The 27,977-nt window shown below is 43.7% G+C and overlaps 1 protein-coding gene across 2 annotated transcripts in view; it reads left to right on the forward strand.

The window, feature by feature from the left end:
* Positions 1–2,955: 2,955 nt before the first annotated feature.
* Positions 2,956–27,977, forward strand: part of ppp1r9ba (protein phosphatase 1, regulatory subunit 9Ba) — a 64,059-nt gene continuing 39,037 nt past the window's right edge. Inside the window, exons 1-2 of one of the 2 annotated variants that reach the window (XM_014204456.3) lie at positions 2,956–3,272; positions 6,230–7,748. In XM_014204456.3, coding sequence (XP_014059931.1) covers positions 6,297–7,748 — 1,452 coding nt within the window. In that variant the 5' untranslated portion in view covers positions 2,956–3,272; positions 6,230–6,296. Of the gene's footprint in view, positions 3,282–6,229; positions 7,749–27,977 lie in introns of both variants that reach the window. The other variant, XM_014204455.3, reaches the window with a different exon arrangement.

Here is a 27,977-nt window from a genome sequence, read left to right on the forward strand (position 1 = left end):
GCGGGCTGTCATGTGCCTTTTACTGAGGAGTGGCTTCTGTCTGGCCACTCTACCATAAAGGCCTGATTGGTGAAGTGCTGCAGAGATGGTTGTCCTTCTGGAAGGAACTCTGGAGCTCTGTCAGAGTGACTATTGGGTTCTTGGTCACCTCCTTGGCCAAGGTCCTTCTCCCCCGATTGCTTAGTTTGGCCGGGCGGCCAGCTAGGAATAACTCTTGTTGGTTCCGAACTTCTTCCATTTAAGAATGATGGAGGTCACTATGTTCTTGGAGACCTTCAATGCGGCAGACATTTTTTGGTACCCTTCCCCAGATCTATGCCTAAGCACAATCCTGTCTCTGAGCTCTACGGACAATTCCTTCGACCTCATGGCTTGGTTTTTGCTCTGACATGCACTGTCAACTGTGGAACCTTATATAGACAAGTGTGAGCTTTTCCAAATCATGTCCAAACAATTGAATGTACCACATGTGGACTCCAACTAAGTTGTAGAAACATCTCAAGGATGATCAATGGAAACAGGATGCACCTGAGCTCAATTTTGAGTCTCATAGCAAAGGGTCTGAATACTTATGTAAATAAGGTTTCTTATTTGTAATACATTTGCAAAAATATCTAAAAACATGGTTTCACTTTGGCATTATGGGGTATTGTGTGTAGATTGATGAGGAACCATTTAATTTAATCTATTTTAGAATAAGGCTGTAATGTAACAAAATGTAGAAAAAGTCAAGGGGTCTGAATACTTCCCGAATGCACTGTATAGCCTATGGTATTCTTTCTATAGAGGGTGAGTGCGCAAATCACAATGGTAAGAGCCTATGAAAAGATGCCTATATTTTAGTCTCATAAAAATATCTATAACATGACACTTTCCAAAGTGTCTCCAAGTGCAAAATGATGACTCTATCAATTTATGAACCATAAAACAATGACATCCCTCATAGATTACAAGTTTCTCTCTAATCCTGCATGTTATTATAATGTTCAGTGGGATAGGCCTGCATTTTAAGAGGTGGCTTGGTTTATTCCTTATTTTTCATTCATTTTTACCAGGTTAGTCTCATTGAGATAAAAATCAATTTTTCCAGAGAGACCTTAATTAAAATACATTAGGGCTCCCGAGTGGCGCTGCGGTCGAAGGCACTGCATCTCAGTGCTAGAGGTGTGACTACAGACCCTGGTTTGATTCCAGGCTATATCACAACCGGCCATGATTGGGAGTCCCATAGGGCGGCGCACAATTGGCCCAGCGTTGTCCGTGTTAGGGTTCGGCCAGGTTAGGCCATCATTGTAAATAACAATTTGTTCTTAACTGACTTGCCAAGTTAAATAAAGGCTAAAAATAAAAAATAAGTCCATATGTGCAAGTAGCCTACACTCTTACAAAAAAATACACTATCTAGAACCTTAAAGGGTTTCCCTATAGGATTCTACATGGAACCCAAAAGAGTTCTACCTGGAACCAAAAACGGTTCTACCTGGCCAGTTTTTTTTCGCACAAAACAATGCCACAGATGTCTCAAGTTTTGGGGAAGCGTGCAATTGGCATGATGACTGCAGGAATGTCCACCAGAGCTGTTGCTAGAGAATTTAATGTTAATTTGTCTACCAGAAGCCGCCTCCAATGTCATTTTAGAGAATTTGGCAGTATGTCCAACCGTCCTCACAACCGCAGATGACGTGTAACCATGCCAGCCCAGGACCTCCATATGTGGCTTCTTCACATGTGGGATCGTATGACAGCCACACTGACAGCTGATGAAACTGAGGAGTATTTCTTTCTGTAATAAAGCCCTTTGTAGGGAAAAAAACGAATTCCGATGAGTGACTGCGCCCCTACCCAGTCAAGAGAAATCCATAGATTAGGGCCTAATGAAATTATTTCAATTGACTGATTAAAATCGTTCAAATTGTTGCATGTTGCATTTATATTTTTGTTCAGTATACATCAATAAAGGAAATGGACACACTTTTAGACAACATATGTTTAATGTAATGAAAAGGCACTTTATTAACGCCTGTTGCCTATCCGATAAACTCGACAAAGATCTCATCTAGATTAGGCCTTCTTAGACCCCCTAAACCCATAAACGATAAAGAGATTTTTGTTGTAATCTAGGAATAAGGTATTAGGCTCAAGAGAAATCCTATTTATCCCTGCATTTAAAAAGCAGCTGCCCGTGGCAAATGGTGCTTGCATGGAAGTGAGACATTCTTCAAAGGATTGTTTAAATTTTACTACAAACCAATGAACAGAAACTCGTCACACTTATTACCATCGCATAAACGATCTGACAAAAATTAATTGGGGGTGGATAATCCTATGATGAAGTGTCAAAATGAAAGTGGTGCCATTTGGAGTTGCCACTGGCTGTTGTTACAATGCCGTGCACTGTACACACATGCAAATAGTAATACAGGCCTAGCATACCATCCCGTCAAAATAGTTAATTGTGTTTTTGGAAGACGTGCTGATTGCTTTTGAATTAGTGAGCATTAACCATTGTTCTTCTTGTGTGTTCACAGATTTCCTCACGAGGTCGCTGCCGACAGTCACATTTTTGTTGCATTACCAAGGAAGAGCCTAACAACCAGTACATTTTTTACTGTTCTTTATAATACATTTTTATGATGTGTGTAACGTTTCATTGGGCTACACTTTGATTGAATTTATTTCATATCGACCTATTTGAAAGTGTTTTGAACGTTTCGGTCACCAGTAGGCCTAATGGTCTTGCGCTATAAGGGGCTATAAACCCAATTACACATAACAATGTCATTTGTAATTATTTGTGTGCTGAAATTAGTATTTATTTTTATAGAAACGTCATTTTACGTAACGTCGGAGCTCCAGTCCGTCCACACGAGTCGCCGCTCAACTCTATCATAAATCGTGGAGTTGAGTTTAATCGGCTATAAACCCATTGGTCTAGCAGTCGGTTCAGTGGGCTAATAAATAATCCATATGCCTAACCGTTCGATTGTTGTCCCGAATTTTTTTGGGGTCGCCAATAGGCCTACGAGTGGCATGTCTCTTACAAGATAAAATAGGGGGAATCTAAAAGTGTATTTTGTTTTGCTCTACATCAAGGGTGCCTGTGATGCCATATGCTGTTGGTGGGGAGGATGGAGGGGAGTGAGGAGGGGAGAGAGAGAGAGAAGGCATCAGTTCGCTACGCTCGCAAGGGAATCAGAAGCGAAAACAGAACGTGGACACAATGGATTCTCTAATAGACCGATCGTAACTTGAACCAACCTCTGTGAAACACGGTGAGCAAGGTACGGTAACCAAACCTAGTAAAGACGTAACGACATTTCCTTTTTTTTGTTTTGTTGCTTTTATCTTGCTCGTTTTGTAGAGAAAGAGAACTGTTATTCCGACTGCAGAAGATGCAGGAAGCGACATACAGCCATCATGCAAGCGAGGTGTTCGAGGCCCTTCATTTCCGCAGGGTCCTAATGTTTTTTGACCACACAGAGTTTTGACGGACGCTCATATGCTATTGTCGGGGAAGTGTATTCCACAATAAATGTCCTGTATAGACATAGTTTGTTGAGCAGTGCCAGCGTTTATAGCGAACAGACTAAACTAAAGCGCTCCGTAATCCTAACTGTCTGTCTGCCTGCCAGGTAGGCTATTCGTTACAACAAAAACCTATCATAACATGACAGTCCATGATGTGTTTGTTTTAGATGCTCCGTTGCACATCAGACAAACTTTGCTACATTTTACAGAGTACCTATTTGGAACTTATCGTTTCCTGATACAATGTATCGTACGATTGTTGGACTGTAGCTGAGAAAATGGCTATTTTGTGTCAATATTACGGAATGGTCTATACACCGAGAAGATGAGTCACTGACAAAATAGCATGCTCTATGCCTAAAGAACTACGGGTAGATTTTGTTAGTGTTTTGTAGAGGATGACCTTTGTGCCATCAATTCATATAGGCGGTTGCAATAGGTTATTCCATTCATGGAAATAGCAATGATCAAACGCGGATATCCGGATTCTCTGTCAGATTTCAATTAGGCCTAATGTTGAATAGATTCTCATCATAGGCAGTAGGCATATTTTAAATCCAACTGACATCATACATGACATGTAGGCTACAGCAGTCTGCATAACATAAGCCTATGTGTAGTGGTAGCAGGATACTGTGCTCTCTTTGTAAATAAAATTAGAAAATGAATGGGATACGGTGTCGCTCTGGTAATATACAATAACAGGAAACTGGATCAATGCAGTGCTGCTGATTGAAGAATAAAGGCATTGTGGCTGTTATTTGCATAGGCACGGTCCAGCTTGATATTTTTTACATGATTTACAAAAACAATTAGGCATATTTTGTCTATTACATGGTCTGAGTTACTTTTGTATATACAGTGTATGTGGAAACCTTTCAAATGAGTGGATTTGGCTATTTCAGCCACACCTGTTGCTGACAAGTGTATACAATCAAGCACACAACCATGTAATCTCCATAGACAAACATTGGCAGTAAAATTGCCTTACTGAAGAGCTCAGTGACTTTCAACTTGGCACCGTCATAGGATGCCACCTTTACAACAAGTCAGTTTATCACATTTCTGCCCTGCTACAGCTGCCCCGGTCAACTGTAGGTGCTGTTATTGTGAAGTGGAAACGTCTAGGAGCAACAACGGCTCAGCCGTGAAGTGGTAGGCCACATAAGCTCACAGATCTAAAGCGCATAGCGCGTAAAAATCTTCTGTCCTTGGTTGCAACACTCATTACCGAGTTCCAAACTGCCACTGGAAGCAACGTCAGCACAATAACTGTTTGTCAGGAGCTTCATGAAATGGGTTTCCATGGTCGAGCAGCCACACACAAGCGTCAGATCACCATGTGCAATTCCAAGCGTCAGCTGGAGTGGTGTAAAGCTCACCGCCATTGGACTCTGGAGCAGTGGAAACACGTTCTCTGGAGTGATGAATCATGCTTCACCATCTGGCAGTCCGAGGAATGAGTCTGGGTTTGGCGGATGCCAGGAGAACACTATCTGCCCCAATGCATAGTGCCAACTGAAAAGTTTGGTGGAGGAGGAATGATGGTCTGGGGCTGTTTTTCATGGTTCGGGCTTAGTTCCAGTGAAAGGTAATCTTAACGCTACAACATACAATTACATTCTAAATGATTCTGTGCTTCCAACTTTATGGCAACAGTTTGGGGAAGTCCCTTTCCAGTTTCAGCATGACAATTGCCCCCATGCACAAAAAGAGGTCCATACAAAAATGGTTTGTTGAGATCGCTGTGGAAGAACTTGACTGGCCTGCACAGAGCTCTGACCTCAATCCCATCTAACACCTTTGGAATGAATTGGAACGCCAACTGCAAGACAAGCCTAATCGCCCAACATTAGTGCCCAACCTCACTAATGCTCTTGTGGCTGAATGGAAGCAAGTGCCCACAGCAATGTTCCAACATCTAATGGAAAGCCTTCCCAGAAGAGTGGAGGCTGTTGTAACAGCAAAGGGGGAACCAACTTCATATTAATGCCCATGATTTTGGAATGAGATGTTCGACGAGCAGGTGTCTATATACTGTTGGTTAAATAGTCTTTTAGTGAGCTTAAGGACATTGGATTTGTATTCCTCTCTCACCCAGACTTGTGGCTTTGATTGCATGAATGAGGATTATTGTAATACTGTTAACTTTAAAGTGGTGTCTTTCTACTTTGCAGCAGCTTCTGCTGTCGGTGGTGAGACCTGAAATCTTAAGGCAGCTGAGAAAAATCCTAGCGATCAAAATTATATAATTACTAAGGGATACAGCAAAAGTTGGATTTCTGCTGGGCCTACTCCAATTTGCAATCTGGTGTTATTGTTGTAAACCCTAGACTAGTCATATAATATATATCTCATATCCTTCACTGCAATTCTCTTTCTTAAGTGTAGGTGAATAGATAGGGGATATTCTGCGCCCCAGGCTGTTCCCTATTTACGTCAGAGTAAACTTACCTCACACCCACATGTGTAGCTTTTTATTTTTTCTCTCTTGCATCTAACTTGCTCCTTTTCAAGCCTCTATCCATCCTTCCCTTCCTCTCTCATGTGCAGAATCTCTATCTCCCTTTGGTTTTCACTAACCCACTCTCTCTTCCCCACTATCGCTAAATGTGGTTCTTGCATTTGTGTCTGTCTACCCCATGTGCAGGCAGACTCCCTCAGGTGAAATTGAGTGGTTTTGTTTGTTTTTCTCATCCAGGGGGAAGAGGACAGACAGAGGAGCTATGCTGTTACTTCCAAGTCTCAGTGGCTCAGTTTGATTAACCATGATGAAGACTGAACCCCCATCGGCGGGCAGTGCCAGCTCCACCCTCCGGAGCCCGTCCCCCCACAGGAACGCCTACGAGGCGGGCATCCAGGCTCTGAAGCAGGCCCACGACGCCCTGAACAATGCCGCCAATGGGGACGACGCTACCAAGGATGGCAAGCCGCCGCGGCCTACCGGCAGGGGCCGCCGCCAGTATGGCTCTAATGTCCACCGCATCAAGAACATGTTCATGCAAATGCAGTCACCTGGCGACGAGGACGACCCGTCCAAGGCCAATGACCAGGCGGTGCGGCTGTCCCTGCCCAGGGCCAGCAGCCTCAACGAAGATGTGAACCACAGCGCCCTGCTCAAGCTGGGTGCCACGGTCTCCGAGCGTGTCAACCGCTTTGACCCCAAGGGCGGCGAAATTGGTGGGTCCCGAGGGGCATCAGCAGGGTACTCCAAGTTGCAAGAGACAAGGAAGATCTTCGAGCAGCGCCAGCTGCAGGAGAAGCAGTCGGCCACCAACCGCATCCTGCTCAAGAAGGAGCGTCCAGTTTCGTCCGCTGTCCAGGACAGCCGGCTGGACGTGGTAGTGCGCTTCAACGGCAGCACTGAGTCTCTGGACTGCCTGGATACGGTAGGGGGAGCCGGTGAGGCGGTGTCGCCCACCGTAAGCCAGCTTAGCGCTGTCTTTGAAAAGGGGGACCTGAGGAACAACCTGCACCGGCCCTCCTCCACGTCTCCATTGCCCTCCCGAGAAGAAAGCCCCACTCCGGTAAAAACAGCAGAATGCCTCAACTCCAAAATCATCGCCAGGAAGGTGCAAGTCTTGCCCCCAGGCAGTCAGGAGGATGGGACCAGCCAACACTTGGACCAGGAGGGTTCCCCCAGAAGCCCCAGGAACAGAGAAGCTCCCCGAAATGACGACGGCTCCTCAGGAAGTGCACGAACAGGGGATAGGACCTCTTCTACCGAAGCCAAGTCTGAGAGAGGGAAGGAAGCCAGGGGCTCAAGTACCGGAGGTGAGCCTAGCAGAGAACCCATACCCAGGGACCAGGAGGACTCCTCTGCACCTGAGGCAGGAAGCCGGCTGGTGCAGGCCGAGGTCCATGCCTCACTGGAAAATGGAGAGGCCCCTGGGGGCCCCAGCGACCTGGCAGGGCGGCGGGAGGGAGAGAGGGGCCACAGGGAGGAGCCTGCGGAGGGGCCCCAGTGTGTGGGACAGGAAGAGGATGGCCTGGAGGAGGAGTCTCGTAAGGATGATTACTCGGAGGGAGACCTGGTGGACATCAGCGCGTACAGCGGCATCGGAGAGGACTCCGGCGGTAGCCAGCTGGATGAGGATGAGGAGGAGGAAGATGAGCCTTACGAGCCAGAATCGAGCTGTTCTGAGGTCCCAGGACTGCCTGCCGAGGAGGAAGCACCGCCGGAGAACAGGAAGATCTGCTTTAGCACTGGACCAATAAAGGTGAGTCTCTGGTTCAGGTGGGCAGAAATGAGGAACAGTTTATCAAGAGATAAGGGACAGACATCAATACTGGTCTGAAGTGGAGATCAAAAGATGTCTGTAGTGGTAGACCATTATTTCTACCTGTAGGCATAGTACTTGAGTAGTTTTATTATTTGTTTTACAGTAGTATTTAGAAGACTAAGCTCTCTGATTAATTTGTGTAGAAGCCATAATAGTGGTTGGTTGACACTGCCACATTTTCCCCCACAGTTTACATTGGCCTACATCTCTACACTGACACATTTGAATGACTTAGCATTTCCTGTATTGGCGAAAACAACTTGTGAAAGCTTGTGTAAAGATCAGCATCCACATGCTTCCTTCCACCTTCAAATCAAATGTTATTAGTCACATGCTTCGTAAACAGGTGTGTACTAACAGTGAAATGCTTACTTACAGGCTGACTACACTGCTCGCGTCGCAAAATAACGAGCGTCTGCGTTGCCAAGGGCTAAAGTAGAAGTCAGTTCTATTTGTGACGCAGAACCACGGTGCAAGTCCTGCCTCTCCCATCTCCTCATTGGTTTATAGAAGCAGATACCCACGTGCCATCTCCTCATTGTTATATCCACGTGGGTGACTGAAAGACGAATGAGGTCGGTGGCAGTAATGCAGCTAATTTATGAAAGTTGCCAATCGCAATATAAAGTCAAGAGGAGAAAAAGTTAGCTAGCAACAGCAAGCTAGCTAAATAGGACAAATTAGCTAGCAAGTGCAAGCTAAATAATCTGTCTGTAAACAATTGTTTGAAAAATTACTTGTGTCTTGCACAAAGTAGATGTCTTAACCGACTGGCCAAAACTATAGTTTGTTAACAAGAAATTTGTGGAGTGGTTGAAAAATGAGTTTTATTGAGGCCAACCTAAGTGTATGTAAACTTCTGACTACACACGTACAAGGGGTAGCAGTACCTAGTCGATGTGCAGGGGTACGAGGTAATTGAGGTAGATATGTACATATAACTATGAATGAAGTGACAGATGGTAAACAGTAGCAGCAGCGTATGTGATGAGTCAAAAAAGTTTGTGCAAAAAGGGTTAATGCAGATAGTCCGGGTAGCTATTTGGTTAACTATTTAATTAATTATTTAAGAGAGGTGATGAAGTTACACTTGAAATTCTCTACTAATGTTTGCCAGGTAAATATCTTATAACTATAAGTTTAACTATCTAAGATGTGCCAAATACATTCTCTCCAGCTCAGGGCTCCAGCTATGCATTTGGTAGCTAGCTTGCAAGATCAAGTTTCTTGGTTACAGCAGAGACAATCAATCCCCTCCTGGATCAAGATCCCTGCTGTCTAATATTTATTTTGTGCTTGCAGAAAACATTTTGAGATAGTTGTACAACTTCGTGAGCTGGGGTGTCTTTGTCCTTGCAATTAGTTTAATGTTCTCTTGCGCTTGTTAGTCCCACTAATTGGTCTAGCTGTTTGAACACAGCAGTGGTATCCAGAACAGCGTGGGCGGCAGGTAGCCTAGTGGTTAGAGTGTTGGGCCAGTAACCGAAAGGTTGCTAGATCGAATCCCTGAGCTGACAAGGTAAAAATTTGTTGTTCTCCCCCTGAACAAGGCAGTTAACCCACTGTTCCTAGGCTGTCATTGTAAATATGAATTTGATCTTAACTGACTTACCTAGTTATATAAAGGTTAAATAAGAAATACTGCAGAACACATTCAGCACTACTGTGTGAGCTGCTCTATGTATGACTAAGTGACTGACAACTTGTGAAATCTCTTTTTGGCTTGGTCAGCATTCATTAATTTGCTTGACACTGAGGGCCTACCCAGTAGTCCTGACAGCAGGATAGACTTGTTCCTCCTGCCTTGACACCAGACGGGTTCATCGTTCCATAGCTTAATTCCTCTAAGATCTGTATGTTGTATCAAGTTATCTAGAAAATGCTGGGTGTAGAAAACTGATTTTTTAAAATTCCTAATGCTGACTGCTGCTCCAATGATATGTAATTTCCAGCCAGGTATAGGCCAGGTGTTCTCATGGGCTTCAGTCTGAACCACAACTACATCGTTTACATAAAATGTGAAATGATGTAGGTAGGTAGATATTAGCTCTAGGCTACTGCATATTGTCATTATGAAATGTCAGATGAATATGCCAATAAGCCTTTCTCTCCTGTCCCATGGTGACTTGCCATTAAATGCCACCAGCAGGTAGTGTGGATTTCATCTCCCCACCATGCACAGCAGGCTAACCAACCGGGCAGCCATCGTATCACTGTAACTATATGTTATGTGAGAGGGATTTTCAGTAGAAATTTTTGCCTTTAAAATATATCTTCACCTTTTCTCAGTCAGTGAGTGTCTGAGATTTCATGATTGTGATAGGGCACAATAGATTTGCTGCATAGCCTTGTAATCCCAGTAAAGGATTGACTGCTTCGCAGTAGGCCACCCTTAGCACAGCCACTTGTGACACGTGTAGTGGCATGCCATAACTTTGCTGTCACCACAAGCAATATCCCTTTATTCCTCAGTGGCGGAGGATAGAGTGCTATCATATAGGCTAGTCCATCATAGTGTAGAGTGGAAGGTTTGATTCTGTTAAATCTACTAGACCTAGCTCTGCATAGCCATTGCTGTTGCACTTTTGAATATTACACTTACAGTGGGGGGAAAAGTATTTGATCCCCTGCTGATTTTGTACGTTTGCCCACTTACAAAGAAATGATCAGTCTATAATTTTCATAGGTTTATTTGAACAGTGAGAGACAGAATAACAACAAAAAAATCCAGAGAAACGCATGTCAAAAATGTTATAAAATGATTTGCATTTTAATGAGGGAAATAAGTATTTGACCCCTCTGCAAAACATGACTTAGTACTTGGTGGCAAAACCCTTGTTGGCAATCACAGAGGTCAGATGTTTCTTGTAGTTGGCCACCAGGTTTGCACACATCTCAGGAGGGATTTTGTCCCACTCCTCTTTGCAGATCTTCTCCAAGTCATTAAGGTTTCGAGGCTGACGTTTGGCAACTCGAACCTTCAGCTCCCTCCACAGATATTCTATGGGATTAAGGTCTGGAGACTGGCTAGGCCACTCCAGGACCTTAATGTGCTTCTTCCTGAGCCACTCCTTTGTTGCCTTGGCTGTGTGTTTTGGGTCATTGTCATACTGGAATACCCATCCACGACCCATTTTCAATGCCCTAGCTGAGGGAAGGAGGTTCTCACCCAAGATTTGACGGTACATGGCCCCGTCCATCATCCCTTTGATGTGGTGAAGTTGTCCTGTCCCCTTAGCAGAAAAACACCCCCAAAGCATAATGTTTCCACCTCCATGTTTAACGGTGGAGATGGTGTTCTTGGGGTCATAGGCAGCATTCCTCCTCCTCCAAACACGGCGAGTTGAGTTGATGTCAAAGAGCTCCATTTTGGTCTCATCTGACCACAACACTTTCACCAGTTGTCCTGAGTCATTCAGATGTTCATTGGCAAACTTCAGATGGGCATGTATATGTATTCTTGAGCAGGGGGACCTTGCGGGCGCTGCAGGATTTCAGTCCTTCACGGCGTAGTGTGTTACCAATTGTTTTCTTGGTGACTATGGTCCCAGCTGCCTTGAGATCATTGACAAGATCCTTCCGTGTAGTTCTGGGCTGATTCCTCACCGTTCTCATGATCATTGCAACTCCACGGGGTGAGATCTTGCATGGAGCCCCAGGCCGAGGGATATTGACAGTTCTTTTGTGTTTCTTCCATTTGTGAATAATCGCACCAAATGTTGTCACCTTCTCACCAAGCTGCTTGATGATGGTCTTGTAGCCCATTCCAGCCTTGTGTAGGTCTACAATCTTGTCCCTGACATCCTTAGAGAGCTCTTTGGTCTTGGCCATGGTGGAGAGTTTGGAATCTTGATTGATTGCTTCTGTGGACAGGTGTCTTTTTTACAGGTAACAAGCTACGGTTAGGAGCACTCCCTTTAAGAGTGTGCTCCTAATCTCAGCTCGTTACCTGTATAAAAGAGACCTGGGAGCCAGAAATCTTTCTGATTTGAGAGGGGGTCAAATACTTATTTCCCTCATTAAAATGCAAATCAATTTATAACATTTTTGACATGCGTTTTTCTGCATATTTTTGTTGTTATTCTGTCTCTCACTGTTCAAATAAACCTACCATTAAAATTATAGACTGATCCTTTATTTGTCAGTGGGCAAACGTACAAAATCAGCAGGGGATCAAATACTTTTTTCCCCCACTGTATTTGGTCGGACCTGTGCAAGAACAGATGACGACAGTTCAGCATCTTATTTGACCTTTCTGACCTATTGACCCTGTTATGATGTTATGGCTTTAACTCAACCAAGGGTGTGGCTTAACCATGATACATTTACTGCACCTGGGAGTTCATTCTGCAGTCAGCTTCCATTGTTGATAAACTGTGCTGTATATGAGTGTCTTGTTTTGTCTGCAGTAGTGCCTGATACTTACGCATATTCCCATACCATGGGTGACTGACTGACTCCCTCTCTTAGCCAAGGTGAGGGCACTCAGAGTGAAGAGAATTCATTTCAGTTAGGCGTTCAGCAGTCCATGGGGATGACTCTGTGAATCGCCCGTGTTGTCCTCTTTGCATAGATAAGGACAGAACAGGCAGGTCCATTCTCCTCTGTCAGCTCCAGAGTTTCTGGGTCACAGGAGGTCTGCATCCCAAATTGCACCATATTCCCTAGATAGGCTGCACTGACCCGGTCAAAAGTAGTGCACTATAACAAATTAAATTCAGACATTGGCCTCATTATGGAAAAAATGCCATCGTTGATGCATTTAATCACCATTTGATTTCAGCGGGTATCTCTTTGAAATAACTTCTTGTAAGCCTATTCACAATGATATTGGGCTGGATGCTGATTGGGGAAACTTGCTGAATGATCAGAGAAATTATAGTCAAAACTTTTCTTTTAGGCTTTTTACAGAAAAGAAAGTCCTGGATGCTTTGCTAGCAATAGACAACAAGAAATCCACAGGGGCCGACCAATTGGATCCTGGGCTGCTTAAGTGTGCAGCGCACATCATTGTTGGCTCAAACCCACTTAAAAAAAAATGGAATTGTTGTCAGGAAATGTTCCAAAAGTATGGAAATCAGCTCTTGTTCTGCCACTACATAAGGACAGGGATAGTAGGGATCTTCATTATCACCCCATTTCAAGACTTCCTTGTCAAGCTAAGATTCTTGAATCCTTGGTAAATGTACAACTTTCCAATTTTTTTAATCTGACATATATATTTACGAATGTAAACCAGTCAGGTTTAGGCCTGGACGTAGCACTATTACAGCAACCATTTTAGTTGTTAATGATATTCTCAATGCTTTAGACACTAAAATGAAATGTGTTGCCTTGTTTGTGGACCAGCCCAAAGATTTTGATACTGTTGATCATGCTATTTTATTGAATAAGTTGTCCTCGATAGGCCTGAGCTCTGACGCCTGTTCATGGTTTCATGATTATCTTAGTGACAGAACTCAGGCTATCGTGATTGATGGGACTAAGTCTGAATTTCTTGAAGTACGTGAAGGTGTACCACAGGGGTCGATTTTGGGACCTGTTCTCTTCACTATTTATATAAACACCATTGGTCAATCTGTACTTTTTATTAAAACCTAAATATACATGCGGATGATACTATTATGTATGCCATTGACCCACCCGACTGTTGATCTGGCAATTTCAAAACTACAGTCAGATTTTATAGCTATGCAGGAATCCCTTGCTGATTTTAAAACTTAATACGGGCAAAACTAAATACATGTTGTTTTTAATCTGAAACATTCTTACAAGAGTTTAACTACATGTTCGCTTGTTAGATGTTTCTCCAATCGAACGTGTTCCCACATTTGGATTGATATGGATTTGACGTTTCCAAAAAAATAAATAGATGAGCTGGTTAACCTGTTCAGGCCTGCCTTTGCTTTTTCTTCTCAGTGGTTGATTATCTAGATTTTTCTGACTGATATGGCATTCATACCTCAATGACAGTAAAAGCACCGTAATATGACATGCAAACTTAATATATGCTCCATCTCTTCCTCTAAGCAGGCATGCTGTCACTCTTATCAGACACAATTTTTACTTTCCACGGTGGAGAGCTGAGAATAAACACTAAGTCCCTCTGCATTCAGGGCATGCTAGCCCCTGCGCTTTCTTTCTCTCTCCGTCTTTCTGTTTGTCTGTGTCAGCTGGCTGGCAGTACATTCCTTCAGTCCCCTATGTCGTACCACCCTGCATCCCACTGCTGGCTTGCCTCTGAAACTAAGCTGGGTTGGTCCTGGTCAGTTCCTGGATGGGAGACCAGATGCTGCTAGAAGTGGGCCAGAGGGCCAGTAGAAGGCACTTTTTCCTTTTGGTCTAAATAAATATCCCAATGCCCCAGGGCAGTGATTGGGGACATTGCCCTGTGTAGGGTGCCGTCTTTCACAGGGGACGTTGAACAGTCTTGACTCTCTGTGGTCACTAAATATCTTATGGCACTTATCGTAAGAGTAGGGGTGTTAACCCCGGTGTCCTGGCTAAATTCCCAATCTGACCCTCATACCATCATGGCCACCTAATCATCCCCAGCTTCCAATTGGCTCATTCATCCCCCCCTCTCCCCTGTAACTATTCCCCAGGTCGTTGCTGTAAATGAAAATGTGTTCTCAGTCAATTTACGTTGTAAAATAATTTGCCCAATCTCAATCAGTGAGTAGTCTGATACATGCATAAACTGACAGCTCTGTGAGTTGGTCCAAACTGTGTGTTTATATGCGCACACATGTTCATTGTGTGCATTCCTATTCAAGTGTGGAGGAGAGCGTTTGTGTGCATTCCTATTCAAGTGTGGAGGAGAGCGTTTGTATCTGTGCATCCTTGTATGTGTGATTTGTGAGAGAGTGGCCCTGTTAAGTTTTTCCTGATCCCAGACAGACCCCTCTTATCCTCTCAAAGGGAGGAAGCAGTAGAGAGGGAAAGGGGGCGTGGGGGCAGTTTAGGGTGAAGTTGGGTACGCACCTGTGGGGACGCAACCTTATCCAATTCCGAGGTGCATATTGAAGATATTGGAAGAACTGTCCATGTACTATTCGTCAGCCAACAAGAAGAGTAGGCCTTACGAACAGCAAAAGCACTAGCCTATGTCAATCTACTATCCCCCTAGTAAAAAAGATGATCTATTCTGTGTGAGAAAGAAGTATTCCAAACATAGTCTGGGACAGTTGTGGAATGAGATGGATCGCAAATTAATACAACCACTAGCATAATATATATATATATATATATATATATATATATATATATATATATATATATATATATATATATATATATATATATTTTTTTTTTTTTTAAGCAATGAGGCTGACATAACAGATCAGAACGTTTAGCTTAAAATGTTGATTAACTATTAGGCTATTTCTTTACATTATAAGCGCAACAATGCGCACATGGCAGTAGGCTATAAGCACGAATGTTCCATTAGCAGGGAAAACACCATTCTCAAAAGTGACCGCAAATGTGATAATGCATGTTATGCTTTTATTATAAAGGTGCGTTTTTATGGTGAAAATTATCTTCCCCAAACTTGAAAAACCTGTGCTGTGTATATATGCCAGTTAGGCTCTAAACCTGTTGTAAAGCTGATTTAATGTACCTAATTTTAAGAAGTTATTTGGCCACTTTAGTTGTGATATAAACCCAATCAAAACATATAGGCCTATGGGCTTGGCTACATGAGGTGTGCAACAATGATTTGAAAAAGTTGCACAAAAAAAATACCTGTTTCTTGCCTTACTGCAAACTGGGCATCATTCACAAGTAATAATATATAATTCACAAGTGATAGGGTAATATTGTCACCCATCACACTGTTCTTGATTTAATCTTGTCTTTACATATACTAAATAATATATGTGTGAAACCTGTCGGGAATGGGGCAGAGGAAAACAATGCATGTCATCAAAATAGCAAATGGAGGACGCTTTTCCTGTGGTTCCTTTTCATGCCAGCCAGGTAGGTTATACTCCTGTTGTAAAGAGAAGAAATGTGCTTAATATTAGGAAAGTTGAGAAATAAATATAGTAGGCCTAGCATATAGAAAGCTGATGGGATCCTCCTCTTTTTAGTAGATGCCATCACTCTATTTTCTCACGCAATTGCATAGCCAATAGAAATGTTCCGCAACATGAGCTCATTGGCTCTCATGAAGGGATTGATTCGATTTTCGAATACATTTGCATTGACGTCAGAGTGATTAGAGGGACAATAGAGTACTGAGTACCAGGCAGTTAGTGAGTTTTGTAGGTTACTAATGACCTGGGATCTGAACCTGCAAACACTGTCTTGTAACAGGTCAATGTCTAACCTTCCTCACATTGAATAAAACTGGCTGCCATCTGTAGTATTACAAGCTGACATCCTTCAATACATCTGGTAGATTATGTGTCTAACTAACCACCAGCTACCATGATTGCGTAAGTAACAATACTGTTTTTGATGCATCTTTTAATAAAAAAAAATAATTTAACCTTTTGTTTAACTAGGTCAGTTAATGAGAACAAATTCTTATTTACAATGACGGCCTACTGGCCAAACCCGGATGACGCTGGGCCAATTGTGTGCCGCCATATGGGATTTCCAATCTCGGACAGTTGTGATACAGCCTGGAATCGAACCAGGGTGTCTGTAGTGACGCCTCAAGCACTGAGATGTAGTGCCTTAGTCCGCTGCGCCACTCGGGAGCCCTAGGTCTGGGTGGGGGGTACGTTGCCTCGGTTGGTAGATCTAGATTATGCATTCCAAAGGAAATTACTTATTTGAACAAATTACCTTCTCATCAACATCTATCCAAAGCATCGGGGTATAAGCGGTATATAGTCCCATAACCTGGTCCATTGTCTTGTACAGTGCCACAGTCTAAGTAGTGAAACAGATTAGCGGAACGCCCTAGTGGTTATAAATAGAGGTCTACCGCTCTGAACGTTCCCATAATCCACTGCTTGATTCTTAGAGCCTCTGTACTGCCGTGCGGGGTTATTTAAAGACGTCTCCCTGTGTCAGGATGCTAGGGTGGCGCTGCAGGGGAGCAGGTCTGGAGGCCACTTAGGTTAGGTAGACATACTGTACCATAGACGTAACGCCGCCGTAACCTGGATCTTTTCTTCTGTTTCTCTCCCCGTTATGCAGAGGCCCTTATCTTTCCGATGCAGACTGTGCTCTGCAGTCAGCAGCCTTTCTGTTCACATTTCGATCGCTATCAAAGTTTCTGCATTCCATGACGGGGGCTTTTTATAGTCTTAAACGAGCAGCCGTGGTTACAATGTTGCCTAAGGCTTAGGAGGGGGGAGGTTGTCAATAGTGTCCGTAGACAGGAAGTCAACGTCTCCGGTTCCGGCCCCCTCGTCACCACCTGATGATGACACCGATAATGTCATTTGTATAAGAATGTCAAAAGGGTGAACCTCTCATGACTCATTGTTTGGGTTAAGCTATTTAGTAGCCTATAAGACCAGTCACCAGACAGGACCAATGTACTGAAGTTCTGTGTTTGTGACATATAGAAGGCAATTCAGAGTTCCAAATCCACAGCATAGCCTAGGCTACAGTCTAAATGTCCTCTCAGGATGCTGTATATAGCTTTTTTTTTACATGTTAAAACACATTTAGAGATATGTCCAGCATTTGCGGCTATGCTCGCAGATGTGCATAATGTGCTGCAACCCTAATCGAAAAGTGTTTAACTCCAAATAACAAAAACATAGCTGTAAGTTGTTGTAACATTTAAACTTAAAACATGTTTTTCATTTATTTTTTCACTGCATGGATCGCTGGTGCGCTTGAATACAGCACTGCTATATGCACTCAACATGTACCGTAGCTGATTAGCCAGCGTAGGCCACTGCCCAAACGTTGCTCTAACAGGCCTACATGTTTCTCCTTAGCATGGTGTTTTGTTGCAGGTTTTTTTTTTGGGGGGGGGGTTATTCATTGTAAAGCTTTAAAAACCGAAGCCAGACTGCAACATTTTAAAACCTTAGCTAGGACTGTGACGTGTCTGTACACTTTCCCTCCACTGCGAGCGGTAAAACAGGACATACGATAGCAGCGCAATTGACGTTGAATTCACCGATTCCAGCGCATCAGGCTGTTATTTCATAAAGTTAACTCATTTATACTCGCTTGTGTGTCCTATTGTAATTCATACCCACGTTTAAATCCTTTATCTTCTAACTTTTTGACAACCAAGATGACATTTTCTGTAGGCTACGGCAATGACCCGAAACTTGGCATGGACATTTAGCCACGACACCTTTAAACATTTTGGTCTGGTAGAAGATTTGGTCAGTGTCGTTAGTGATGATATGATACAGTGCGCTGGCTGGCTCGTGTGTGTGTGTGGCAATGAACTGCCGTTTGGCGCTCAGCACGTTGGCAGTGCTTGCTGTGACTTGTACTGCAGCGCAACGCGGGCCGTATGGAAGCGGCCCAAAATGAATTGACAACCTAAATCATTGCGCGGGGCAAATAGTAGTGTGTCACTGGCCGGATCCTGTCCACGGGCCTTGAGTTTGACACGTGGTCTAAATCGATTGTCCATATGTCTATGGGTGGACTGTGTGACGCCGTTGAATGGTGAGCTGTGTGTATTTTGTGTCAGTGAGTTTGGAAAAACTGGGTGTATAATATTAAAGAGAAGAAGGAGAACAATACCAATGGCATGCCTGAGCAGCACAGCAGACCTCCCTCTCTTTCCCTCCCTCTCCTCAGTCTGCCATTCCCCCTCTCCCTGGAGAGAAGGATTATTAAAAAATCTGTCTCTCTTTCTTTCTCCGCAAATCCTCAACAGGAAATGGGCTATGCCGTGAGTCTCATTGTGCCAGTTCACACCCAATACACCTCAGAATTACAGCATAGCTTTTTCATTCTTTGTTTCCACTGTGTGTGGTATTTTTGGTTTTGAAAACAACTTCACATGACCTATTATTGTTTCCCCAGATTTTGCCACAACAAACATTTTGTGCCGCTGCTTCCAAGTTCCGTGTAGAACCTCCAAGAACAGGAATCGGACAGAGAGCATGTTCCATTTCTCCCAATTGTATTGCTCACAAACAGTACATTATTATTCTTCACTATCCAGGCTGGTTTGTCTTTAACTCATTCTATGCCACTTCTAGACAATATTACTCATACAGAACAGTTACTGTATTACCAATGGCCTTAACTCAATTTAAACAGATGCTTTTGTATTTGTTCTGGTTCATTAACCTAACCTTGGGAGTCTCTCTCCAGTCTGTTAACAGTGTTCTGTCTGTGAATGATAGCTCCTAATGATTCTAATTATCTGCAAATCTCATTCCATCACTCCGATACTTTTTGAATTGCCTGCTGTTGTAATCCCCCATCACAGAATTGGGGGGGGGAAGTCGGTGGAAGCTTTGGAACAAATGAGGATATAGCACGACTTCAACATTACCCGTAAAAAGCCAATGTTATTCGACACCGGTGTTAGTCTACCGTTTGTTTCTGCCCACTGGAAAACCACTGGTTTGTGACGCTTCTCATCCGTTGTTACTGTATCGTCTTGTGCCTTCATGTTAGAGAGAGCCTACTCCTCTGTGGACGCTCGTGCCTGACTAGAACCTGAACTGAAACATGCTTAGAATGAGGGAGGAAGAATGTTATTCCTGGCAGTGAGACGGCCATCTTGGTAGTGATGTAGGCCTATGTGACATGCCCCATTATGGAAGTAGAGGCATTCTTACTGTACATGACATAACTTCACAAACGCTCTAACTTCAGGCGATATAGTACTGTACCACCAGTCAGTGTATTAACTGGTCTTGGCTGTGCTTCCGCACTCAATGTGATGATTAACATCCTACTTCTCCCAGGATTTATTCCGCTGCTGACTGTAATGGTACAGTAACTCACCTGATTTTTAAAGCAGCGATTATTGTATATGGTGTTATGAAATATTGACTTGGGCTTGGTTAAATCACAACCCGAAACAGGAAGGCATTGACAGCAAGAAGACTCTGTTTTTTCCCCCCTCAGGACTTATTCTGCAGTTCTACGTAGGCCTACTCCAATCTCTTCCACCTCCAGTATGTTCCCCACAAAACAAATCTACTTTCAGGTGCTGTCAGAAGCCTGAAACAAAGCCAGGTCACAGGGAAACATTGTAAAGCGCACACAGCTTTTGTACATGTATCATGGGCAGTAGGTAGCCCAGCTGCTAAAGACTTGGACCTGTAGGCGAAAGGTGGCCGGATTGAACCCTGGGCCGGGCACTGCAAAAATGTGGGAATTGTTCATGCAACTGGAGGGCTGCTGGGTTTCGACACATGTTAAGACATCGCCCTACTGTTAGGCCCCTTGAGCGAGGCTCTTAACATGCTCTCCATCCAGGTGTGCTGATCCTGTGCTTTAAAAAAAAAAAAAAAAAAATGATGGCGCGTGTCTGAGTGCCTTGCCGTCGGGGTGAGATGGGAACAGCATTTAACCGTATGACTGTGGACGTTCAATCCAAGGCTGTGTTTATTTTATAGCCCCGGGTATAGGCAGTGTTTTAAGCACTGACTGCCATAAGCCATGACTTGTTTTTATCTTCATTTGAGTAACCTCCATAGTGATCTCTTCTCAGTGTTTTCTCCCAGTTAGCGGAGTCTGACATTTAGAGGAGGAGGATGGTGAGAATGGATTGTTTGTGCCACATCGATTTTAAGAGGCTGGAGTGCCATTTTGGGAGTTGCAGGGTCTGAATTGAGCTGGGATGTAAGTTAGTAACCCTTTACATCCCTGTCATCACAAGATTACAATGAAACGATTGTGTAATAATGATCAATAGACTACCCAGCCCCTCTTGGCAAAAATAGTTATTCCCCGTAAAGTTTTTTTTTCCTATAATTTCTCCTTAAAATAGTTAGCCTTCGTCAATATCTAGCAGCTTTCTCACATTTGAGTTAAATGTAACTGGTCAAGGAAGTATGACAATGTGATTTGGCATACGTTCACTCAAGTGACCCATGAAACACCTAGCCTTATAGAAAACCTCTGCAGTGAGTTATGTATGTTGGTTAATGACTAGCCCTTGTGTAGCCCATTCAACTTGAACCCCACACTTGCCATGCCGTGGCACGACGTGAAGCTAGCCACATTACTGCTACGTCTCTATTCGATAACGTCAACGCTTACTAGTGTATACAGGGAAGGGTGGCCATGTTGGAATCCGAGATTGAGAAATATACTATGAACCGAGATCAACAAGATGGTACACTTTGCAAGTGTAGATCAACAACCAGACTTTGTGTCATGGCGGTCTTTTTTAAATGAACAACCTATTGTAGTTTGATGACCATGTGGACACGGTAAATCAAGCCATCAGTCTCCGGGAAGGCTTTGTCCTTATTAATGGTTGTTGATGGGATTGTTTCACAGGCAACTCCAATCGCTGCAGCCCTTCTTACTTTGTGTTTCAGGATCAGATTTCTACCAAAGGCTATGACCATTGAGCTAACAAGCAAAACACATCTCTGCAAATGAATCTACTTAAATTACATTTTACACTGAATGTTAATAATTGTTTTGTTCTCTTTCGCTCTCTCCTGGAGAATGGCTTTCCCCTGTCACTCTCTAAACTGTGGCAACCTTCATTTTCATTTGTTTCTATTTCCCTCCCTCTGTCCCTTTCCTACTCACACATTTATATTAAGAATTTCATGCCTGTGGCGCCTTCATGGCTTTTTCTTCCTCTCCCCTGTACGTGTACACACACCTTCTTTCTGACACCATATTTACCTGCCTGTCTGTTAGGCTGTCTGACACAACACATTCAATGCATTCTTGCACAATACCCCCGTGCTTAATCTGCCTCTTTACCAAGATATCAACACCAATGCCGTCTAAAACAGGACTTGCTTATAGCTCACATTTTTGTTTTTCTTCCTCAAAGCAACACGCAGGGTTGCCAGTACTGGACCTTTCAATCCACCATTTCTAAAGCGCTTGGATTTGATTTAGCATAGTTCTTAGAGGCTGTCCAAGGAAGGTCACAGCAGAGGAACAACTGGCAACTCCCTCACTAGTTATGACTCACACCCTGGTCTCTGTCTCAACATGCTCCAGAAACTTGATTCAATCCTGCTGCTTTCATTCATTCTTAGTTTTTGTAAGCTCTCTTTATTTTGCTCTCTTTTTGTCCTTTCTTTCTAGCTCTTTACCTGGCTCTGACTGACTGCTTTCTCTCTTTCTTTTGTGTGTGTGTGTGTGTCTTTCTTTCTTTCTTTCTTACTCTTCCTTCCTCTTGAGTCAATTCAAAAGCCATTTATTTTCTAGGGGAATTTCTATCCACACCATGAATTGACTGAATTGAAATGGAATCGAGTCCAACCCTGAAAGATAGCATATAGTCATGTAGTCCAATGTAACAGTTCATAAGAATCCAGTTTAACCGCTGCACCTGCAGAAATGCATTGTGAGGGAGGCTTTTGGAGGCTTTTAGCCCTTTGGATACATGCTTAGCTAATGACTTTCTCAGACACACAAAGAAGCTAGGCTAGAGCCTGCTGTTAGTGTTATTGTGTTTTCTCTCCGACATGTTTTCCTGGTGTTTGGGAGAGACGCCTACGAGGGCACTTGGAAGTGTGAACCGCGCCAGCCAGGAAAAGGAGGAAAGGCGAGGAGGATGGTGGAGTGGAAAGAGGAGGAAGGGTGGGAGGGCAATGGAGAGAATATAGTGCAATTAACAGTGGATGAGTTTGGTGGGATGGAAGGAGAGGGGGTTGATTCAGGATGTCTCTCCCAGACTGCAAAGTCTAATGAAGTGCACAGTGCATTCTCACTCACATAGACAATCAATTTCTCCCCCTCTCTTTTACACCCATCCTTCTCTCAGACAGTTGATCACTTTATCTGAACCCCTGAAACATGTCTCTTGCTCTCATTTCTTTATTTATATATACACACCGCATTTCCAGCCCTCTTCAGCTCCCCTCTGTAGACTGACTCGGGTGGAGAGGCTTTGTTGTGGTGGTGTGGCAGCCTGGAACTCCCACAGCCTCCATTTTTAGAAAGCGCTTATTATTTGTCTTCAAGCTGTCTGCGCTGTCTCCTCGCCTGTCACTACAACTACTCTGCTCTTTCCGTCACGCTGTAGCTACGGATCAGCTGGTACTGCTGTTGGTCAGTTCAGGCTCACTTTATTAGTTATGCAACCCTGCAAATCTAGGCCTATAGTGCATCCCTTTAATAGGACTTTTAGGTTGAGATTTCTGTCTCAATCTGGTATTTTCTTTGGGGCAAGGTCTTTAATATCTAAACTAGAATAAATTCCATCCCTGTTGAACCCCGCTTTTTGTAGTTGTTTTGACGTATTTCTGCCTATTCGGCATGCCCTTAGCGAAGAGAGCCTTAGTATATTACAGACAAACCATGATTGTATTTGTCGCTGCTGGGGCTTCTATTGAAGTTTTAAAGTGAACAGTAATATTATTATTTTTATATTTTCATTTAAACTTTCCTTTAAAAGTGTTCCCAACACCTCTGGTGGTATGCAAACAAAACTTAAGGAGAGTTGCTTGTTTGGTCTATGAGCTCACAGTAAAATTGCAAATACTTCTAGTGTGACTGTATTTATCCAAGTGTGACTGGCTCTCGTTCTTACACAACCCTCTTAATTCAGCTTCCCTTCACTTAGATCTCCACTCTTGTGTAAGACGTTTTGGGGGCATACTGTATGTGACACGTGTGTAATGGTCAACGCGAGAAGGGATTCATTCCAGTCGATGCCCATTACAATGGATGGCTGTCATGTCAGTGTGATCACCTTGTAGATGAACACTGAATATGTATCAAACCTATTGTGGAACGTCTGATTTCTGCATGTCTAGTTTCCTAGGCCGTAATCTCTTCAAAGCCTATGTACACTAAATGTAACTAAGACGTGATGAAAATGCTCCTGCATAAGTAATCAGGTCTATAAAAACATGTTCCGTCCTCCCACTGCCCTGGCGGCTCTGTTGCTTTTATGGTTCTGCAGTTTCCTTCCAGTTTCTCAGAAACAAGGAACACTAGTTAAACAAAAAAACGTTCTCTGGAAGTCAGCTAGCTAGACATGACAGCCGTTGTCGCATTTTGTGCTGTGATTCCAATGTCATCGTCCCAAATGGCACCCTATTCCCTGTAGAGTGGACTACTTTTGGCCAGAGCCCTATGGGCCAGTGTGGAAAATAGTGTTGAAGGTGTCGAAACTGTCAATAAACAGTAAAGTGTTTGTTGTGAACTTTTAGAAGTGAGATTTTCACTGGGGCGGTTACTTTAACCATTTGTTACTAGTATCACCTTGTTACAGATTGCGACGACACAACGGCCATTTCAAAAGCCAGTCCAACAGGGACCTTTCGACGTCAAGGTCTAATCACATGACTTGTGAGGGCCGAGGTCATGAAAGACTTAGCAATATGAACTTGTTTACGAGAGCCGAGGGCAGGCAGGAAACAGCAGTTAGAGCTGAAGAGAGAGAGCTGTGTTTGTGTTGCACCAGTGACGCACAGCTAAGTTTTACTGTCACTTGGCTAGCTGAGCTACAAGAGGCCCAGGAGGAGGAGGAAGTGCACTGAAACCAAGGTGTTTCGGTTTTCGCATCAGGCAGCGCAAAACATAGATGTATAAGTAATAGCTTGGGTATTACCGCAACCAAGGTGTGATAATTGTTTCCGTGTAGAAATAGCTCATTGACTCACCTCAGAGAGAGAGAATGAGGGTCTTTTCTGCTAATTCTACATTTCTGTGTCAATTTTCAAATTCAGTGCCCTGTTGTCACCCAACACCGTCTCTCCTTCAGACAATGTCGATCTGATCTGAAATCATGTTTGGTGCTTTGTTCTTACTTCCCGATTTGTGTGGCAGTTGCGAAGTCTGTTCTACAAATGCTACAAATGTGTTACACTAAAAGTGAATTGTGTTAAGTGAGCATAGCTGACTTTCGCCTCATTCTTTTGACATTACTGTAGAGGTCTTCTCTTTTTTTTTATCCAGTAGCAGATAAATAGTGGATGTGCGCTCCACACACACTCCATTGTGACGTGTAAAGTCTGTTCCATAGCAATGATCCACACTAGCATTGGTAGACACGAAACCTATTTCCCTGGAATGTAGTGTCTGTGCAACCCTTTTTAGACCATTTCTGCCTGGCGAATTGCTTTTCTGGACGACGTCGTGACTGTTTGGCCCCAAAATGGCTTCCGTCAGCGAGGAATGTCACTCTGGCTCAGTCTCCTCCAGGGCTGTTTTTTGCTCTCACGTGTCGTGGCTAAAAGACCCAGATGAGGAGAGGAGACAACGAAGAGACCCTTTTTAACCTCTTACATCTAGACGTTCCGCTAGCGGAACACCTGCTCCAATATCCAATGATGGGCGTGGCGCGAAATACAAACTCCTCAAATCCGAAAACTTCCATTTTTTTTTAAACATATGACTATTTTACACCATTTTAAAGACAAGACTCTCCTTTATCTAACCACACTGTCCGATTTTCAAAAAGGCTTTACAACGAAAGTAAAACATTAGATTATGTCAGGAGAGTACCCATCCAGAAATAATCAGGCACCCATTTTTCAAGCTAGCATATAATGTCACAAAAAACAAAACCACAGCTAAATGCAGCACTAACCTTTGATCTTCATCAGATGACACTCCTAGGACATTATGTTATACAATACATGCATGTTTTGTTCAATCAAGTTCATATTTATATCAAAAACCAGCTTTTTACATTAGCATGTGACGTTCAGAACTAGCATTCCCACCGAACACTTCCGGTGAATTTACTAAATTACTCACGATAAACGTTCACAAAAAACATAACAATTATTTTAAGAATTATAGATACCGAACTCCTTTATGCAATCGCGGTGTCCGATTTTAAAATGGCTTTTCGGTGAAAGCACATTTTGCAATATTCTGAGTAGATAGCCCGGCCATCATGGCTAGCTATTTTGACACCCACCAAGTTTGGCACTCACCAAACTCAGATTTACTATAAGAAAAATTGGATTACCTTTGCTGTTCTTCGTCAGAATGCACTCCCAGGACTTCTACTTCATCACCCAATGTTGTTTTGGTTCCAAATAATCCATAGTTATATCCAAATAGCGGCGTTTTGTTGTGCGTTCAAGACACTATCCGAAGGGTGACGCGCCCGGCGCGTATCGTGACAAAATATTTCAAAATATTCCATTACCGTACTTCGAAGCATGTCAAACGCTGTTTAAAATCCATTTTTATGCTTTTTTTTTTCTCGTAAAATAGCGATAATATTCCGACCGGGAAACCCTGTTTTCGTTCAAAGACTGAAAATGTAAACATGGAGTCGTCTCGTGCACGCGCGCGCCCGTCTCATTGTTCTCAGATCGACCACTATCCAAATGCGCTACTGCCAGAGACTGCAAAGTCATCATTCAACGTTCTGGCGCCTTCTGAGAGCCTATGGCAGCCTTATAAAGTGTCACGTTACAGCAGAGATCCCCTGTTTTGGATAGAGATGACAAAGAAGGCCAAGAAATGGTCAGACAGGGTACTTCCTGTACAGAATCTTCTCAGGTTTTGGCCTGCCATTTGAGTTCTGTTATACTCAGACACCATTCAAACAGTTTTAGAAACTTTGGAGTGTTTTCTATCCAAAGCTACTAATTATATGCATATTCTAGTTTCTGGGCAGGAGTAATAACCAGATTAAATCGGGTACGTTTTTTATCCGGCCGTGAAAATACTGCCCACTATCCATAACAAGTTAAGACAAGCTTTAATCGTGTGTGCGGGTGTGTCCTGTTCTTCTACCTGTCACATTCATCATTTCCACTAATTACCTCTTATCCGATGACAGCCGAGCTTTGCCGTTTTTGTTTTGAGCTCTAACTACACTGCTCAAAAAAATTAAGGGAACACTTAAACAACACATCCTAGATCTGAATGAAAGAAATAATCTTATTAAATACTTTTTTCTTTATATAGTTGAAAGTGCTGACAACAAAATCACACAAAAATAATCAATGGAAATCCAATTTATCAACTCATGGAGGTCTGGATTTGGAGTCACACTCAAAATTAAAGTGGAAAACCACACTACAGGCTGATTCAACTTTGATGTAATGTCCTTAAAACAAGTCAAAATGAGGCTCAGTAGTGTGTGTGGCCTCCACGTGCCTGTATGACCTCCCTACAACGCCTGGGCATGCTCCTGATGAGGTGGCGGATGGTCTCCTGAGGGATCTCCTCCCAGACCTGGACTAAAGCATCCGCCAACTCCTGGACAGTCTGTGGTGCAACGTGGCGTTGGTGGATGGAGCGAGACATGATGTCCCAGATGTGCTCAATTGGATTCAGGTCTGTGGAACGGGCGGGCCAGTCCATAGCATCAATGCCTTCCTCTTGCAGGAACTGCTGACACACTCCAGCCACATGAGGTCTAGCATTGTCTTGCATTAGGAGGAACCCAGGGCCAACCGCACCAGCATATGGTCTCACAAGGTCTCACCCCACACCATGACTGACCCACCGCCAAACCGGTCATGCTGGAGGATGTTGCAGGCAGCAGAACGTTCTCCACGGCGTCTCCAGACTCTCTCACGTCTGTCACGTGCTCAGTGTGAACCTGCTTTCATCTGTGAAGGGCACAGGGTGCCAGTGGTGAATTTTCCAATCTTGGTGTTCTCTGGCAAATGCCAAACGTCCTGCACGGTGTTGGGCTGTAAGCACAACCCCCACCTGTGGACGTCGGGCCCTCATACCACCCTCATGGAGTCTGTTTCTGACCGTTTGAGCAGACACATGCACATTTGTGGCCTGCTGGAGGTCATTTTGCAGGCCTCTGGCAGTGCTCCTCCTGCTCCTCCTTGTACAAAGGCGGAGGTAGCGGTCCTGCTGCTGGGTTGTTGCCCTCCTACGGCCTCCTCCATGTCTCCTGATGTACTGGCCTGTCTCCTGGTAGTGCCTCCATGCTCTGGACACTACGCTGACAGACACAGCAAACCTTCTTGCCACAGCTCGCATTGATGTGCCATCCTGGATGAGCTGCACTACCTGAGCCACTTGTGTGGGTTGTAGACTCCGTCTCATGCTACCACTAGAGTGAAAGCACCGCCAGCATTCAAAAGTGACCAAAACATCAGCCAGGAAGCATAGGAACTGAGAAGTGGTCTGTGG

This window comes from Salmo salar, chromosome 06 (assembly GCF_965601325.2).
Source record: "Salmo salar chromosome 06, fSalSal1, whole genome shotgun sequence".
Classification (NCBI taxonomy): domain Eukaryota; kingdom Metazoa; phylum Chordata; class Actinopteri; order Salmoniformes; family Salmonidae; genus Salmo; species Salmo salar.